At 44.8% G+C, this 15,777-nt stretch overlaps 1 protein-coding gene across 1 annotated transcript in view; it reads left to right on the top strand.

Moving 5' to 3' along the window:
- The window catches only part of kiaa1549la (KIAA1549-like a), a 260,253-nt gene extending 247,717 nt beyond the window's left edge, over positions 1–12,536 (top strand). The window contains exons 22-23 of the mRNA XM_072271383.1: positions 8,368–8,513; positions 12,273–12,536. Of these exons, the coding sequence (XP_072127484.1) occupies positions 8,368–8,513; positions 12,273–12,536 (410 nt within the window). The remainder of the gene's footprint in view (positions 1–8,367; positions 8,514–12,272) is intronic.
- Positions 12,537–15,777: the final 3,241 nt, after the last annotated feature.

Here is a 15,777-nt window from a genome sequence, read left to right on the forward strand (position 1 = left end):
AAATGGGGGAACTGGAATTCCTGCTGCATATTCCAACCATTTTGGGTTGCCATGTAGACCTGAGACAGTGTGGAGTCTTTTCTGGTTTCCCTTTGCATGATCTCTGCCGTAACAGGAAGACTTTCAATGTGTATTTACGAGAAAATGTCAAGAGGAGTGTCCTCTTTTGTAAGGTTTTTAGGTATTTCCTTTTCCAAGGGTAAACAAGACAATCCATCATTATTTCCATGATTAGTTGTCCTCTTGAATTTGATCTTGTAACTGTGTCCTCCAAGAAACAGAGCCCATCTCTACATTCCTGCCGCTGTTGATAGTGCAAATGGACACAGGTAGTTCATGATCAGTAATGCGGGTAGACTCGCTCCCACGCAGGCACTGGTTGAAACGTTTTACACCCCAAACCAGACTCCAGGTCTCTCTGTCGATCTATGAGCCAGTTTTCTCTGTAGCAGTAAGGAATCGTGATACAGATGCTATGGGGTGCTCACTTCCACCACGCACGTTGGTAGTAGAAATAAACATGCAGAATATTTTCTAAATGGGGAGAAAATCCAAAAATCCTGAGATACAAAAGGGACTTGGGAGTCCTTGTACGGAACACCCCGAAGGTTAACTTGCAGGTAGAGTCAGTGGTGAGGATGGCAAATGCAATGTTAGCATTCATTTCAAGAGGTCTAGAATACAAGAGCAGGGATGTGATGCTGAGGTTTTATAAGGCACTGGTGAGAGGTCTCACCTTGAGTATTGTGAACAGTTTTGGGTTCCTCATCTTAGAAAAGATGTGCTGGTGTTGGAGAGGGTCCAGAGCAGGTTCACAAGGATGATTCTGGGATTGAAAGGGTTATCATATGAGGAATGTTTGATGGCTCTGGGTCTGTACTCGCTGGAATTTAGAAGGCTGAGGGGGGGATCTTATCGAAACCTTTTGAATGTTGAATGACCTAGACAGAGTAGATGCGGGAAGGATGTTTCCCACGGTGAGGGAGACTAGAGGGCACAGCCTCAGGATAGAGGGACATTCATTTAAAACAGAGATGAGGAGAAATTTCTTCAGCCAGCGGGTTTTGAATTTGTGGAATTTATTACCACAGGCAGCTGTGGAGGCCAGGTCGTTGGGTGTATTTAAGGCAGAGGTTGATAGGTTCTTGATTGTACATGGCATCAACGGTAATGGGGAGTGGTGCTGAGAAGGAGAAAAATGGATTAGCTGTGATTGAATGGCAGAGCAGACTTGATGGGCCAAATGGCCAAATTCTGCTCTTATGTCTTATTTCTTATGTCTAACATGTGATGTGACTGCACTTATATCATAAGGCAAGGTGTCACAGACAAGTTTCACTGGATGATGTGAATCACAGTGTGTGAGTACAGTGTCTGATTGTGACCATTTCCTTTGCCTTTTGGAAAGCCACCTCACTCTGCCTTGCTGATTGCAATATCTTCCCGATCTCTGGAAATCAGTTCAAGGGGTGAGCACAGTAGCCTGATTTAGCAGGAACCTATTATAGTCATTGACAAATCCTAAAAAAGATTGGCCTTCGGGAATCCACCACTTCTCGAGTTTCCTCAGTACACTTGTGTGATCGTGCACCCATAGTGTGACCACGGTAAGTGTTGCTTGGTTTAAAGAATTCACACTTGTTGCGTTGTGCTCTGAGCTCATAGCCTTCTAATGTCTTTAACACTGCCTTGAGATTTTGGAGAGGTTCCTTGCTATCCTCACAGGTAGCAGTGTTGTCCAGGTAACACTGAGTGCCTGGTCAGCCTTGCATCTCCTGGTCCATAGGTTTATGCCAGAGTGCAGGTGCAAATGCTACCCCGACAGTAATCCTGTTAGAGCAATAAAGTCCTTTGTGAGTCTTTATAGTGAGAAACACTTCAGTCTCTTCTATCTCCGCCTGCAGGGAGGCCTCGCCAAGCCCACTTTGCTGAAGTGTTTCCCTCCAGAATGGTTTGCAAGGATATCCCCTATCCTGGGTAGAGGGTATTGATCTACTTTCAGTAATGGGTTGATGGTGACTTCAAAATCACCACAAATCCTGACAGACCCATTTTTCTTGACTACCGAGACCACTGACACTGCCCATGGGCTGCCGTTGGCATCCATGTGAACCAGCTCACTAGATACTTTATCACAGATAGTATAAGGAACCAGACGGGCTTTGTAAAATGTGGGTATGGCATTTTCATTTAACACTATTTTACCCTTGATATATTTGAGTTTTCTAATACCATCCTTGAACATTGCTGTGGTGCATGTCTTACTTCGCTTTCAGTTGACTCTGTTGCAGGAGATATGGCATGCAGATGCTGGAATGATCTCCAATCCAGTTGTAGTTGTCTCAGCCACTCAGGATTCCACAATGCTGACCCTCCTGATTTTACTACATACAAGCCCAAAGTGACTTGTTAGTTGTTAGATTTCACTGCTACACAAGTCATTCCCATAGGAGTTATCTTTTCTCCGGTGTGAGTTCCTAGTTAGATATCTGCAGGCTTCAGTTCAGAATCTTTGAAATGCCGTTCAAACTCATTTTTTGAAATGACTGAAACAGTGGAGCCAGTGCCCAATTCTATTTTAATTAATTTGCCATTCACTTCTGGTGTGAGCCACATTACATGTCTATTATTAGTTTTCACATGGTAAATCTCAAGGCTGCACAGTCCTGCCACTTTCATCATCATTGTCAGATTTTTCATCCACTGCATGCAGATTAGTGCTCTTTTTGAAACTGCAACTTAAGTTTTTATCTTCTTCTTTGCCATTTATTTTTGCCTGCCTGAATGCTCTTTGTACGTGTCCCACTTTTTTTTGCAAGTCTTGCCCTTAAATCTCACTGGTCTGACGTGGGTGAGCCCCTATCACAACAGTAACATGATTTGTTCAGCCAGGCTGGTTTCTGTTTAGATGTTATAGTTTTGTTCATGTTCGCTTTCATTCCAGACTACCTCAATTGTCTCTGTCTGTGGTTTACGTTGACACAGAGATTTCAGCTGCTCTTTTAAGTGTGAGCTGGGCTGTGCTTTAGTTAACAGCCGTTTATGCATCTATCTTAAAGTAGCCAACCATTTCTGCTTTTTTAAAAATGTATTATAATTATCACTGTTATGAGCCCATGAATTTCCTCCCATTCCTGATTTTTTTGTACTCTACCATCTCTCTTACCTTGTGAAGAAACACGGCAGCACTTCTTTTTAACTCGAACATCTCTCTTTCCCCTTTCTTAAAAAACAAGATGTGCTTCACTTCACCAGGTAGGTAGTTATCTCAGGTTCGTTTTAAGACTTCCTCGTTGCCAGTGTTATGTTCTGTAACTCCAGGAATTAACTGAATAAAAAATATGGGAGCCGGGATATCTTGTCTTCACTTAATTTCAGTGAGGCACTCACGTATGACGTAGCAGCATAATGACCTATGCCATTCATGTACTTCTTATGTATGAATTATGCTAACAAAGAAAGAATGCTCAATCAAATGATATATTTACAATAATATTCAAATATTGCTGAAATATTAAATACACTACAGCTCTCCTAGAGCAGCTCTGTTGCTTTGTTTACCTCGGTGTCTGCTGTGACCGCTCCAGTCTGTGTGTGTGTGTGTGTGTGTGTGTGTGTGTCTGTATGAGTGTGTGTGTGTGTGTGTGTGTGTGTGTGTGTGTGTGTGTGTGTGTGTGTGTGTGTGTGTGTGTGTGTGTGTGTGTGTGTGTGTGTAGGGGGATGGGGGAGGGAGAGGCTGTGCAACCTCGTATGTGCGACAGCCTCAGTTTCTGCTCAGAATGTGGTAGTTGCTGCCCTCTTGTGTGTAAACGGGGCAATGCTTCCCTCTGGTGGTCACACTGGGCAATGCTACCCTCTGCTGGTCACACTGTGCACTGCAGTGCCTTTTGCTTCGTGCAGTGAGCACTGCTGCCCTCTGGTGTGTACAGTGGGCACTGCTGCTCTCTACTGTGCTCTCTGGGCACTGCTGCTCTCTTGTACACTGCGCACTTCTGCCTGTTGGTGTGTACACTGGGCACTGCTGCCCCCTGGTATGCACACTGGGCACTGCTAGGTTAGTCAGCCCTGGCCTGACACCAGCCTGTGTTTGTGATTTGGCTGTGCGGCAGCAAATGCTTAGCGTGAGCTGCTGGCTGCTCCTCAGTGATGTTTCAGTCTGTTTAAAGCAACAGTTTTCTCCTCTCTGCTTGCCTGTAGGGTATTCAGGCACTGCTACTAATTGTTACATTAATTGGGTTGTTATTGCTCAGGTCTAGAGAACAAGAGTGTTTCAGAAGATTGTGGAGTTTTGAGTGAGTGACTTGCGAGCGGTGTTGTCTAACTGGTGGGCTGTTCTTTGTGATGACAGCTGGTCCCCAGGATGATCCTCTGATAGGATAACACTGAGGAGTTTAAAATTGCTGACCCTCTCTAATGAGGACTGGCCCATGGGCCTCCAGTTTCTTCCTCCTGCAGTCCATAATCAGCTCCTTGGTCTTGCTGACATTGGGTGAGAGATTGTTATGGTGGCACCATCAGTCAACCGTTCAATCCCCCTCTTATATGCTAATTTGTCACCACCTTTGAGTCAGCCTACGACAGTAGTGTCATCAGCAAACTTATATATATGGTGACCTATACATTGATAATAAATTTACTTTGAACTAGACAAAGGAGAGAAGGCATCACGGTAGTGTAGCGGTTCATGTGACGCTGTTACAGCTCCAGGAGTCCGAGTCTGGGGTTCAATTCCGGCGTCCTCCGCAAGAAGTTTGCACGTCCTTTCCGTGAAGTTGGGGGTGCTCTGTGTGCCCACTGTCCAGAGATGTACTAATCAGTAGGCCAATTGGTCATTGTAACTTGTCCCGTCATTAGGCCAGTGTTAAACCGGTGGGTTGCTGGGTGGTGAGGCTCGCTAGGCAGGAAAAGCTGGTCAATGCTGTATCTCTGAATAAAATAAATAAGAAATCTCTGGCTCTCTCCCCACCAGTTCCAGAAACTCACATTCATCAACTTCACAACTGATGGGCAATGATTCCATTACCCCTTTCTGTCACCATGTCACTTGATGCTCCTAGAACATAGAACAGTACAGCACAGTACAGGCCCTTTGGCCCACAAGGTAGTGCTAACCTATATAAACTACAATTTTAGGTGGCGGGTGGAGATATGTCTCTCCCAAAGGAGGTGTAAGGCACTCCTTTCCTCCATTAGCCTGCAGGTCACCCTTGGGCAAGGTGTAGCACCTGCTTAGCCCTGATCAGGGCCATGTGAAGCCATGGGAGCAGGAGGTGGATGGTCGTATGATCCGCTGGTGCATGTCACAAGTCCTGGTCATGCAACCACTGACGCCAGGCAGACAACCTTTGAGGAGTATTGATAATGGCTGGGGTCACCCGTCTTGTAAAGACTCTGTCCAGAAGAAGACAATGGCAAACCTCTTCTGCTAAAAAATTTGCCAAGAACAATCAAGGTTATGGAAAGACTATGATCATCTGCGTCATATGACACAGCACATAATGAACGAACCATTAATGTAACTGTTCCTCTCCACTCAGCCCATAGTCCTCCATTTTTCTTGCATTGATGTGTCTATCTAAGAGTTTTTTACAGGTCCATAACATGTCAGCCTCTCCCACCACCCACAGCTGTGTGTTTCAGACACCCATCACTCTCTGTGTTTAAAAAAAAAACCTGCCTGTGATATCTCCCCTATACTTTCCTCCGCTCACCTTAGACAGCTGTCCTCTGGTATTAGTCTTTGTCGTCCTGGGATTAAATGTCAGGGGCTGGTTGGAGAAAACTTAATTGCTGAGTTTGTCGGGACTTTGTTGCCAACCATGATAGAACTGAGAAAATACAAACTAATCCTGATTCAGAGTGTCAAGCAGTGTAGCAACAGGCCCTTCTGCCCATCGTGTCCATGCCACCCCTTTCTCCCATCTACAGTCGTCCCATTTACCCATATCAGCTCTGTGGGTTTGGCCTTCTATGCCTTGTTGATGTGGTTACTTGTCCAGTTGCTGTGAGAGTCTCTGTCTGCACCAGCCCCTTCTGTCTGTGTGTGCCAAATTCTGCCCATCCTCTCCTAGCTCAGACTAATGGCGTGCCACAGAGATTGGCGCCGGGTCCGTTTTTGCTTGCCATCTATGAAAAAAGGGACAGGAAAAGGGCCAGTAACATCATGAAGGATCCCACCCACCCTGCTCATGGACTTTTTGTCCCACTCCCGTAAGGGAGGAGGCTACGTAACATCCACTCCAGGACCACCAGACTCAAAACAGTTACTTTCCCCAAGCAGTAAGGCTGATCAACACATCTACCCAATAACCCACCCCTCCACACCAACCATCACTACTTTATCATTTCCTGTCAGTCTCCTTGTGTATAGACACTCCTGTGCCTAGTGTAGAGGAAGCAGGGGGTGTGCTGAAGGACTGATAAAAGATTGAGAAAATGGTCAAAGAGGTAGCAAATGGAACATACTGAAGGTAAGTGCGTGGTCATGCACTTTGGTAGTAGGAAGAAAGGCATAGACCATTTTCTAAATGGGGAGGAAATTCCAAAATCAGAGCTGCAAAGGGACTTGGACGTCCTTGTGCAGGATTCCCTAAAGGATAACTTGCAATTTGAGTCGGTGGTGAGGAAGGCAAATGCAATGTTAGCATTCATTTTGAGAGGACTAGAATACAAAAACAAGGATGTAATGCTGAGACTTTGTAAGGTACTGGTCAGACCACACTTGGAGCATTGTGAGCAGCTATGGGCCCCCTTACCTGACTAAAGATGCGCTGACATTGGAGAAGGTGCGGAAGAGGTTCACAAGAATGATTCTGGGAATGCAAGGGTACGAGTAGCATTTAATGGCTTTGGGACTGTACTCACTGCGGTTTAGTATGGGGTGGGTTGGGGCGGAGGAGCTCATTGAAAGCTATCGAATATTGAAATGCCTAGATAGAGTGGATGTGGAGAGAATGTTTCCTATAATTTGGGAGTCTGGGACCAGAGGGCACATTCATTGCCACAGACGGCTGTGGAGGCCAAGTCATTGAGTGTATTTAAAGCAGAGGTTGATAGCTTCTTGATTAGCCAGGGCATCAAATGTTACTGGGAGACAGCAGGAGAATGGGGTTGAGAAGGAAAATAAATCAGTCATAATGGAATGGTAGAACAGACTTGATGGGCTAAATGGCCTAATTTTGTTCTTGTGTCTTATAGTCAATAATATGGCAGCAACTTAATGCATAAAAGCATTCAAATGTGATCAAGAGGTTCAGTTGTTGTTCAGTCCAAACACCAGAATGACTGTAAGTGACTTTGATGATGGCATGAATGTGGGTACCAGACGGGATGCTGATCTCCTGGGATTTTGACGCACAACAGACTCCAGGTGAATAAACTCCTCTTGGATATCCAGCTGGGTACAAGTTTGATTTTAATCAATGTTTCGATGACAAACTCTGCCATCTTCATTGGGGATGATGCCTAGGCATCAATAATATGGTGGAATATATATACCCCACCGTCATCCGTCCCTCCTGATTGGTTCATCCTCATCCAATCAGATTTCTGTGGTCCCACCTCGTTTACAGTCGAATTCCAGTTCCTACTTGGAGCAAGACCTTTGTCTTTGTTAAAGTTCTTTTCCTCTAACTTTATTTCTACAAAACTACTGTGCCACGCCAATGGCTTTTGGGACTGCCTAGAGAAGGAAGCCATTGAAATAAAACTAGAGAAAAAGGATTTTAAGGAAGACGAAGATCTTGCTCCAAGTAAGATTTGGAATTTGGTTGTGAGCAAGGTGGGACAGTGGAAACCCTGAGCGGATGAGGAGTAAACAGTCCGGAGGGATGAATGACGGGGGTCTGATTACCACTGGACTAGACATGCTCAGGGTTCATCTCTGATGAAGATGGCTGAGTTGTCTTTGAAACGTTGGTTAAAGTTGATAATTATACTCGGCTGGAACCCAGGGAAGAATCTATTTGTCATATAAACTGGGAAAACACTAGATCCTTTTTCAACAGTCTCTAGAGTTTACGGAGAATGGTGTGAAAAAACGAAAAAAAAAATCCGGTGAGTGGTAGTTCTGTGGGAAAAAACACCTTGTTAATGAGAGAGGTCAAAAGAGAGTGGCCTGACTGGATCAAGCTGACAGGAAGGTGACAGTAGCTCAAATAACCGTGTGTTACAACAGTGATGTGCAGGAGAGCTTCTCTGAATACACAGCACATCAAACCTTGAACTAGATGAGCTTCAACAGCAGACGACCATGAACATAATTTCTGGACCTAATGAAGTGGCTACTAAGTATATAGTCTCTCTGCAATCTTTCAGTCAGAATGCCTGAGGTGTTGAAGGTTCTATTCTGTTTTGCTTCCCCTGCAGGTAGCTCAGTTCCGGCAGTTTACGCCATCCCAGCGAACAGGTCTGGGTACCCGAATTACTTCATCCCAGCCCCTGCATCTTACCGCAACCACGGCTGGGCCCCCTACGTCGGTGACGGAGAAGGACCAGGCCCCTGGGCAGAGAATGTATGTATACGTCGTCCTTTGCCAAGTGGTAGTTAATTCCCAGAGCAACACACTCACAATGCTGGAGGAACGCAGCAGGCCAGGCAGCATTGATGGAAATGAATAACCAGTCAGCGATTGAGGCTGAGACCGTTCAACAGGACTTGGGCCGAAGCATTGACTGTTTCTTCTTTTCTATAGATGCTGCCTGACATTCTGAGATCTCCCAGCATTCTCTGTGTGTGTGTGTGTTGCTCTGAATTTCCAGCAACTGCAGAACCTCTTTGGCTAATACTCACTTTTTCTTTCTTATGATCTGGAGAGGGGCCTCTCGGCCCCCGTGATGGAATAATCTGTATAGGTGGCATGCAAAAGAACACTTCTAAATGCATCTCAGTACGTGTGACAGTAATAAACTGATTACAATAATAATAATAATAATAATAATAATAATGTTTAAGAGAAATTTGGATGGGTATAGGGATGAGAAAGATTTCAAGGGATATAGGCCAAACACAGGAAAATGGTTGTTTCTGACCCTTACCTTGGTCAACTAGCTGATGTTCAGAAAGTAACTACACAGTAGACTATGAGATACTGGAGCAGAATTAGGCCATTCGGCCCATTGAGTCTGCTCCACCATTCCATCATGGATGATTTATTATCTCTCTCAACCCCATTCTCCTGCCTTCTCCCCATAATGTTTGTACCCTTACTAATCAAGAACCTCAGCTTTAAATATACTTAATGATAGCCTTGACAGCCATTTGTGGCAATGAATCACACAGATTCATCACCCTTTGGCTAAGGAAATTCCTCCTCATTTCTCTTCCAAAGAGCATCCTTGTATTTTGAGGCTGTGCCTTCTGTTCCTGGACTCCCCCATTATTGGAAAGATCCTCTCCACATCCACTCTATTGAGGCCTTTAATGAGATTCCTCCTCATTCTCCTAAACTCCAGTGAGAACAGGCCCAGAGCCATCAAACGCTCCTCATACATTAACTCCTGAATTCTCAGGCTCATTCTAGTGAACCTCCTCCAGACCATGTTCAATGTCTGCACATCCTTTCTTAGATAAGGTGCCCAAAACTGTTCACAATAGTCGAAGTGCATCATTAATTCAAACTACTTGCAACCTTATCATATCAACGTTATCAATGCAAACATCCAACTAAGTTATATCTACAATTTAATTATTGGGGATGGCATGATAGCGTAGTGGTTAGCTCAAAGTTTTATAGTACAGACGACCTGGGTTCAATTTCCGCCACTGCCTATAAGAAATCTGGACATTCTCCCCGTGACTGTGTTGGTTTCTTCTGGGTGTTCCAGTTTCTTCCCACAGTCCAAAGATGTATTATTTGGTAGGTTAATTGTCCCATGATTAGGCTAGGATTAAATCTGGGGATCTCTGGGTGACGCGGCTCAGAGGGCTGGAAGGGTCTATTCCACGCTGTAAATAATTAAATAAAAGTCAAGATTTCCTGAATGGTGTTGTTCCTTCCACACCGGGTACTGATCCAAACAACATCTCCCTCCTGCAACACCAGACAGGGATTTTCCCGTCGTTCCTTTCTCTCCTTGCCCTAGTAATGCGTTATTTAGTCTCCAGAGTTCTCACTGCTCCACCTCAAAACCTGTCATTACCTTTCTCCCCTTGTTAGTTCTGGACAGTTACACTTTGGTTCTGTTGGTTCCAATTTATTGGGATAGCCTGAAATATGGTATTGAAATTGGTGTATTAGTGTCACATGTACTGAGATGCAGTGAGAATCTTGTCTTGCATACTATTCATGAAGATCAGATCATTACACAGTGCATTGAAGTACAATTGAACAAGATAAGACAATAACAAAATGCAGAATAATTTGTCTTTTGCACTATATAAGTCACGAGGTGTGTTGGCAATATCGGAACCCAAGTGCAGAGTAAAGACATACTCTAAAGAAGAGGGTGACGAGACTTTATTCATAAAAATTCCAACCCGACATCGATAGCTCAGCTGAGCGGCTCTGCGAGAAGTAACATCCTCAAAACTAGGACCCCGTGATTATCACTAATCAGGCATCCACTTAAATAATACAAGTATCACAGAATCCCTGGGCCTGTCAAAGTAAACTTAACAAGTTTAAACAGAAAGCAACAGGAGACCATATTAGAAAAAGTGAGTCGCTCAAGAAAAACACAAGGAAATCTAAAACAATTAACAATTTTCGTTGAACAACGATTAACCACTTCAAGTGCTCTTATTTTTGTAACTCATGGTAATTTTTATGTACTATTGCCATAAAACAATAAACTTCATGACGTACGTCGATGATAATAAATCTGATTCTAATTCGGATTCTACCATCAGATTTCTGAATGGTCCATGAACTCATGAACACTAACTCATTATTCCTCTTTCACATTATCTATCGTTCTGTCTGTCTATCTATCTGTCTGTCTGTCTGTCTGCCTGTCTGCCTGTCTAACTATCTATCTATTTATTTATCAGTCTACCTGTCTATTGGTCTATCTTCCTCTCTAACTGTCTATCTGTCTATCTATGTATGTATCTAACTGTCTATAAACTGTGGTAGTTCTTATATCTTGCACTGTACTGCAGCCACAAAACAACAAATTTCACGAGGTATGTCGGTGATAACAAATCTGATTCTGAGTTGATCTGTCACGGTGTGCACTGACAGACAACTGAACCCAGATGGAAAGGAACAACAGACTCCTATGTTGAGACAGCAACCATATAACGATATAACAATTACAGCACGGAAGCAGGCCATCTCGGCCCTTCTAGTCCGTGCCGAACTCCTACTCTCACCTAGTCCCACCGACCTGCACTCAGCCCATAACCCTCCATTCCTTTCCTGTCCATATAGCTATCCAATTTAACTCTAAATGGCAATATCGAACCTGCCTCAACCACTTCTGCTGGAAGCTCGTTCCACACAGCTACCACTCTCTGAGTAAAGAGGTTTCCCCTCATGTTACCCCTAAACTTTTGTCCTTTAACTCTCAACTCATGTCCTCTTGTTTGAATCTCCCCCACTCTCAATGGAAAAAGCCTATCCATGTCAACTCTATCAATCCCCCTCATAATTTTAAATACCTCTATCAAGTCCTCCCTCAACCTTCTACGCTCCAAAGAATAAAGACCCAACTTGTTCAACCTTTCTCTGTAACTTAGGAGATGAAACCCAGGTAACATTCTAGTAAATCTTCTCTGTACTCTCTCAATTTTGTTGACATCTTTCCTATAATTCGGTGAGAGTTTATTCATCAGAACGCTAACTAAACTCCGGTGGCTTGACCGAGTGACAGTGCAAGATGAATCATTCTCGAAATGCGCGTGCACGCACACATGCAAACACGCATATACTGTGATAAGTGCTAATTGGGAGCCCACTCCCAATAGTAATCACAGTAGGTGAAAACCCATGCCAGTCACAATTAACTTGACAAGATTATACAGAAAACACAAGAGCTCAACGACTCTGGTTAAGAAAGCAATTAGTAAATGCAGGTGTTTGAGAAACCTCCCAGCCCAACGATCCATAGCTTGCTGCAGAGGCCCGCAGGGGCCAGGACACTGCCATTAGATTTTTGAGTAGTCCATTGACCCATGTAACGCTGTTTATTTATTTTGTAGCTAATTTATTTATTTTGCAACGTGTGGTTATTTTTATATTTTTGCACTGTACCTCTGCCGCCAAACGATAGATTTCACGAGGTGTGTTGGTGTTAATAAACCTGATTCTGATTCTGAATTCACTCTTCAGGTGACCCTGCCGGGTTACGTGGAGGCCTTCCCTCACACTCGGTATCCACACTGCTCCCCGCCTCGACAGTACAGCCAGACGCAGCCTGCCCACCTGCCTCGGCACGGGCCCTCCACCGCCGTCTCGCAGCAGAGCCTGGCGGACACGGAACCACCCGAGGCCCCCTACAACAACATCTCCACCACCGCCCTGGTGAAGGCCATCAGGGAGGAGGTCGCCAAGCTGGCCAAGAAGCAGACGTGCATGTTTGAATTCCAGGTGTAATGACGCTCTCCGGGGAAATGTCCCACCAAGAGAACCGCCAGACACTCTTCCTCCCGCAGCCATTGGGAACAGCCCACAGACCTCTGACCGGCTTGCCTTGGCCACTGTTAGAACAAAGGCTGAAATAACTCCGCTGTGGATTTGGGCCATTGTTTTTTACGGAGAGAGTAGACTATTGATCGGGTTGCTTTGGTTCATCCGGAGAACCTCCTCCAACTGACATTGTGTTTCATCTGGAAAACCGTAAGGCGCAGGAGCAGAATCAGGCCATTTGGCCCATCGAGTCTGCTCTGTCATTTTATCATGGCTGATTTACTATCCCTCTCAATTCCATTCTCCTGCCTTCTCTCCGTAATCTTTGATAATCTTACTAATCAGGGACCAATCAACCTTCGCTTTAAATATACCCAATGACCTGGCAATGAATTCCACAGATTTACCACCCACTGGCTAAAGAAATTCCTCCTCATCTCTGTTTTTTTTAAGGGGACGTCCTTGTGTTCTGAAGCTGTGCCCTCTGCTCCTAGCCTCTCCCAAGATGCTGTCATTTAGTATGAAGTTTAACCTAAGCCCACTGTGTTCCTAGAACCTGTGTTAACTCCAGTGAATACCCAGGAGGTGGTCTTTACTGTGATCAGATGCAAAAGTTTGAAATGTCAAGATGCCTGACCAGGTGATAGCTGTCACTCCGCCTGACTTCTGAACATGCCCGTGGGGGGTGGGTGAGATCAGCTTTCTGCAGATTCTACGTACTGTAAGTCATGGTTACCTGGTGTTTCCAGGAAGGCTGCCAATCTTCCCTCTAGCTAAACTGACATTCCAGCAGCTCTGATTGCGGATGAGAGCAAGCTGCTCTTGATGCCACAGTCTAGCGAGACGACCCCTCCCTGGTGACGGGAGTCGCTCGTCTGTCTGAGGCCTCAGTCAAGTTTGAGGTGGAGGTAAGAGATTAGTTTTCGAAACCTACGGTGAAATGTGTCAACGAGGATGTGCTGGGGGCAGCCCACAAGTGTTGCCCCGCTTCTGGTACCAACATGGCATTCCCACAACTCATTAACCGTAACTTGTACATCTTTGGAATGTGAGAGGAAACTGAAGTACCCAGAGGAAACCCACCAGATTATGGGGAGAACAAACAAATTGCTTACAGACAGCAGCAAGAGTTGAAGCCGGGTCATTGGCGCTGCAGTGATGTTACACTACGGGGCTACGCTAAGGGTCTATCTGTCAGACAGAGATGGTGGATGGTGTGATGGTGGATCTCTGGCGTTCCTTTGTAACGTGGCACGAGGGGGGCCCTGCAGGTAATGGACAACTGTTTCCAACGATCGATTCAATGCTCGTCACTGTAAATCCTGTCTCCTCTCATCATTAGAGGGCCTTGTACTCATACGAAGATTAAACCCTCCTGATCAAACATTGGCTTAGACATGAAGTGATGCATTAATGGTGACCTGTGCCACTGATTAAGAGTAATGTCGGGTCTCAAAGGCGAGGGAGAGGTTTGTACCAATGAATGACTATTAATATTGGGAACAGCGGATGATGTACTGAATCAGCACTTGACTGACAGGACAGGCTGGAGGAGGTGAATGGCTTTCAGCTGTTCCCTGACACTGGAGGTGAATTTACCTCACATGGTAAACATTCGTTACTTGACATATATTGAGCTCAAAGAGCTGAAGCATTAACAGTGAAAGATCAGATTATTTGTCACATGTACAGTGAAACATATAGTGAGACACACCATTTGTATCAACGACCATCACAGTCTGAGGATGTTCTGGGGGCAGCTTGAGAATGTCGCTGTGCTTGTAGTGCCAGCATAGCATGCCCACAATTTACTGACCCTAACTCGCATGTCTTTGGAATGTGGGAGGAAACCAGAGCACCTGGAGGAAATCCATATAGAACGTACAATGAACCAGGGTCACTGGCACTGTAAAGTATTGCAATACTACTGTACCCGCGTCTCACAGAGGTACTTTGTACAGAACGTGTCTTTTCATTGTAAGACTTGTTAAGCCACCATTCTTCGATGCCGGCGCGGACCAATAGTTGTTCTGTGACTCCCTGATGATCAGAAGAGTATAATTGTTCTGAGTTTTACAGTTGTATTCCTGCAGTCAGTACGATTGGTTACAGTTCAGTTTTTTTCATCGGTACAGCCTGATTGTATCATGCAGCGAATTCGGCTTTTAAGTAATCACCTTACTGAGATTTCTCTTGGGCCAAAGGGGAGTTGCCCCATTGCAGCGTTAATCTCCACTGTTTCATATTCTACTGACAAAGTGGTGTAGCAGAGAGTGCAGACACATTCAGTGGCCACTTAATATTAAATTTCTCCTATATCTAATAACGTGGCCACCGAGTGTATGTTCATGGTCTTCTGCTGCTGTAGCCCATTCACATCAAGATTTGACACATTGTTTGTTCAGAGATGCTCTTCTGCACACCACTGTTGTAGCGTGTGGTTATTTGAGTTACGGTTGCCTTCCTATCAGCTTGAATGAATCTGGCCATTCTCCGTGGATCTCTCCCATTAACAAGGTGTTTTCACCCACAGAACTGCCTCTCACTGCATGCGTTTTTTTTTCTTCCTTGCACCATTCTCTGTAAACTGTTGTGCATGAAAATCCCAGGAGATCAGCAGTTTCTGAGATGCTCAAACCACCCCATCTGGCACCAACAATCATTCCACAGTCAAAGTCACTTAGATCACATTTCATCCCCATTCTGATGTTTGGTCTGAACAACAACTGAACCTCTTGACCATGCCTGCATGCTTTTACGCATTGAGTTGCTGTCACATGTTTGGCTGATTAGATATTTGCATTAACGAGCAGGTGTACAGGTGTAAAATGGCTACTGAGTGTAATTACCCACAGTGGCGTCAATGTAAAGGATGGTGTTAAAGTTGATTTATGAAGAAGGTGGCATGTACCGGTAGTCTGTGCTTCCCAGTAGATGGCGACGTGGTCTGAAATCTTTAGCTTGGACCAATATTCAGAGATGCATGTTGGGGATAGACATGGAGAAATATCAGCTACCATTTATAGTGGAGTTTGGTCATGAGACCACACAGGATTTACCGAATCATATGGTATACATGGAGTATTTGGTCCATTGTGTCCCTGTTACCCAGAAGGATTGGTGTCGGTTTATTATTGTCGCTTGTACTGAGATACGGTGAAAAGCTTGTCTTGCTTATGTCCATACAGATCAGATCATTACACAGTGC

The sequence above is a fragment of the Mobula birostris genome, chromosome 11 (assembly GCF_030028105.1).
Source record: "Mobula birostris isolate sMobBir1 chromosome 11, sMobBir1.hap1, whole genome shotgun sequence".
NCBI classification, from domain to species: domain Eukaryota; kingdom Metazoa; phylum Chordata; class Chondrichthyes; order Myliobatiformes; family Myliobatidae; genus Mobula; species Mobula birostris.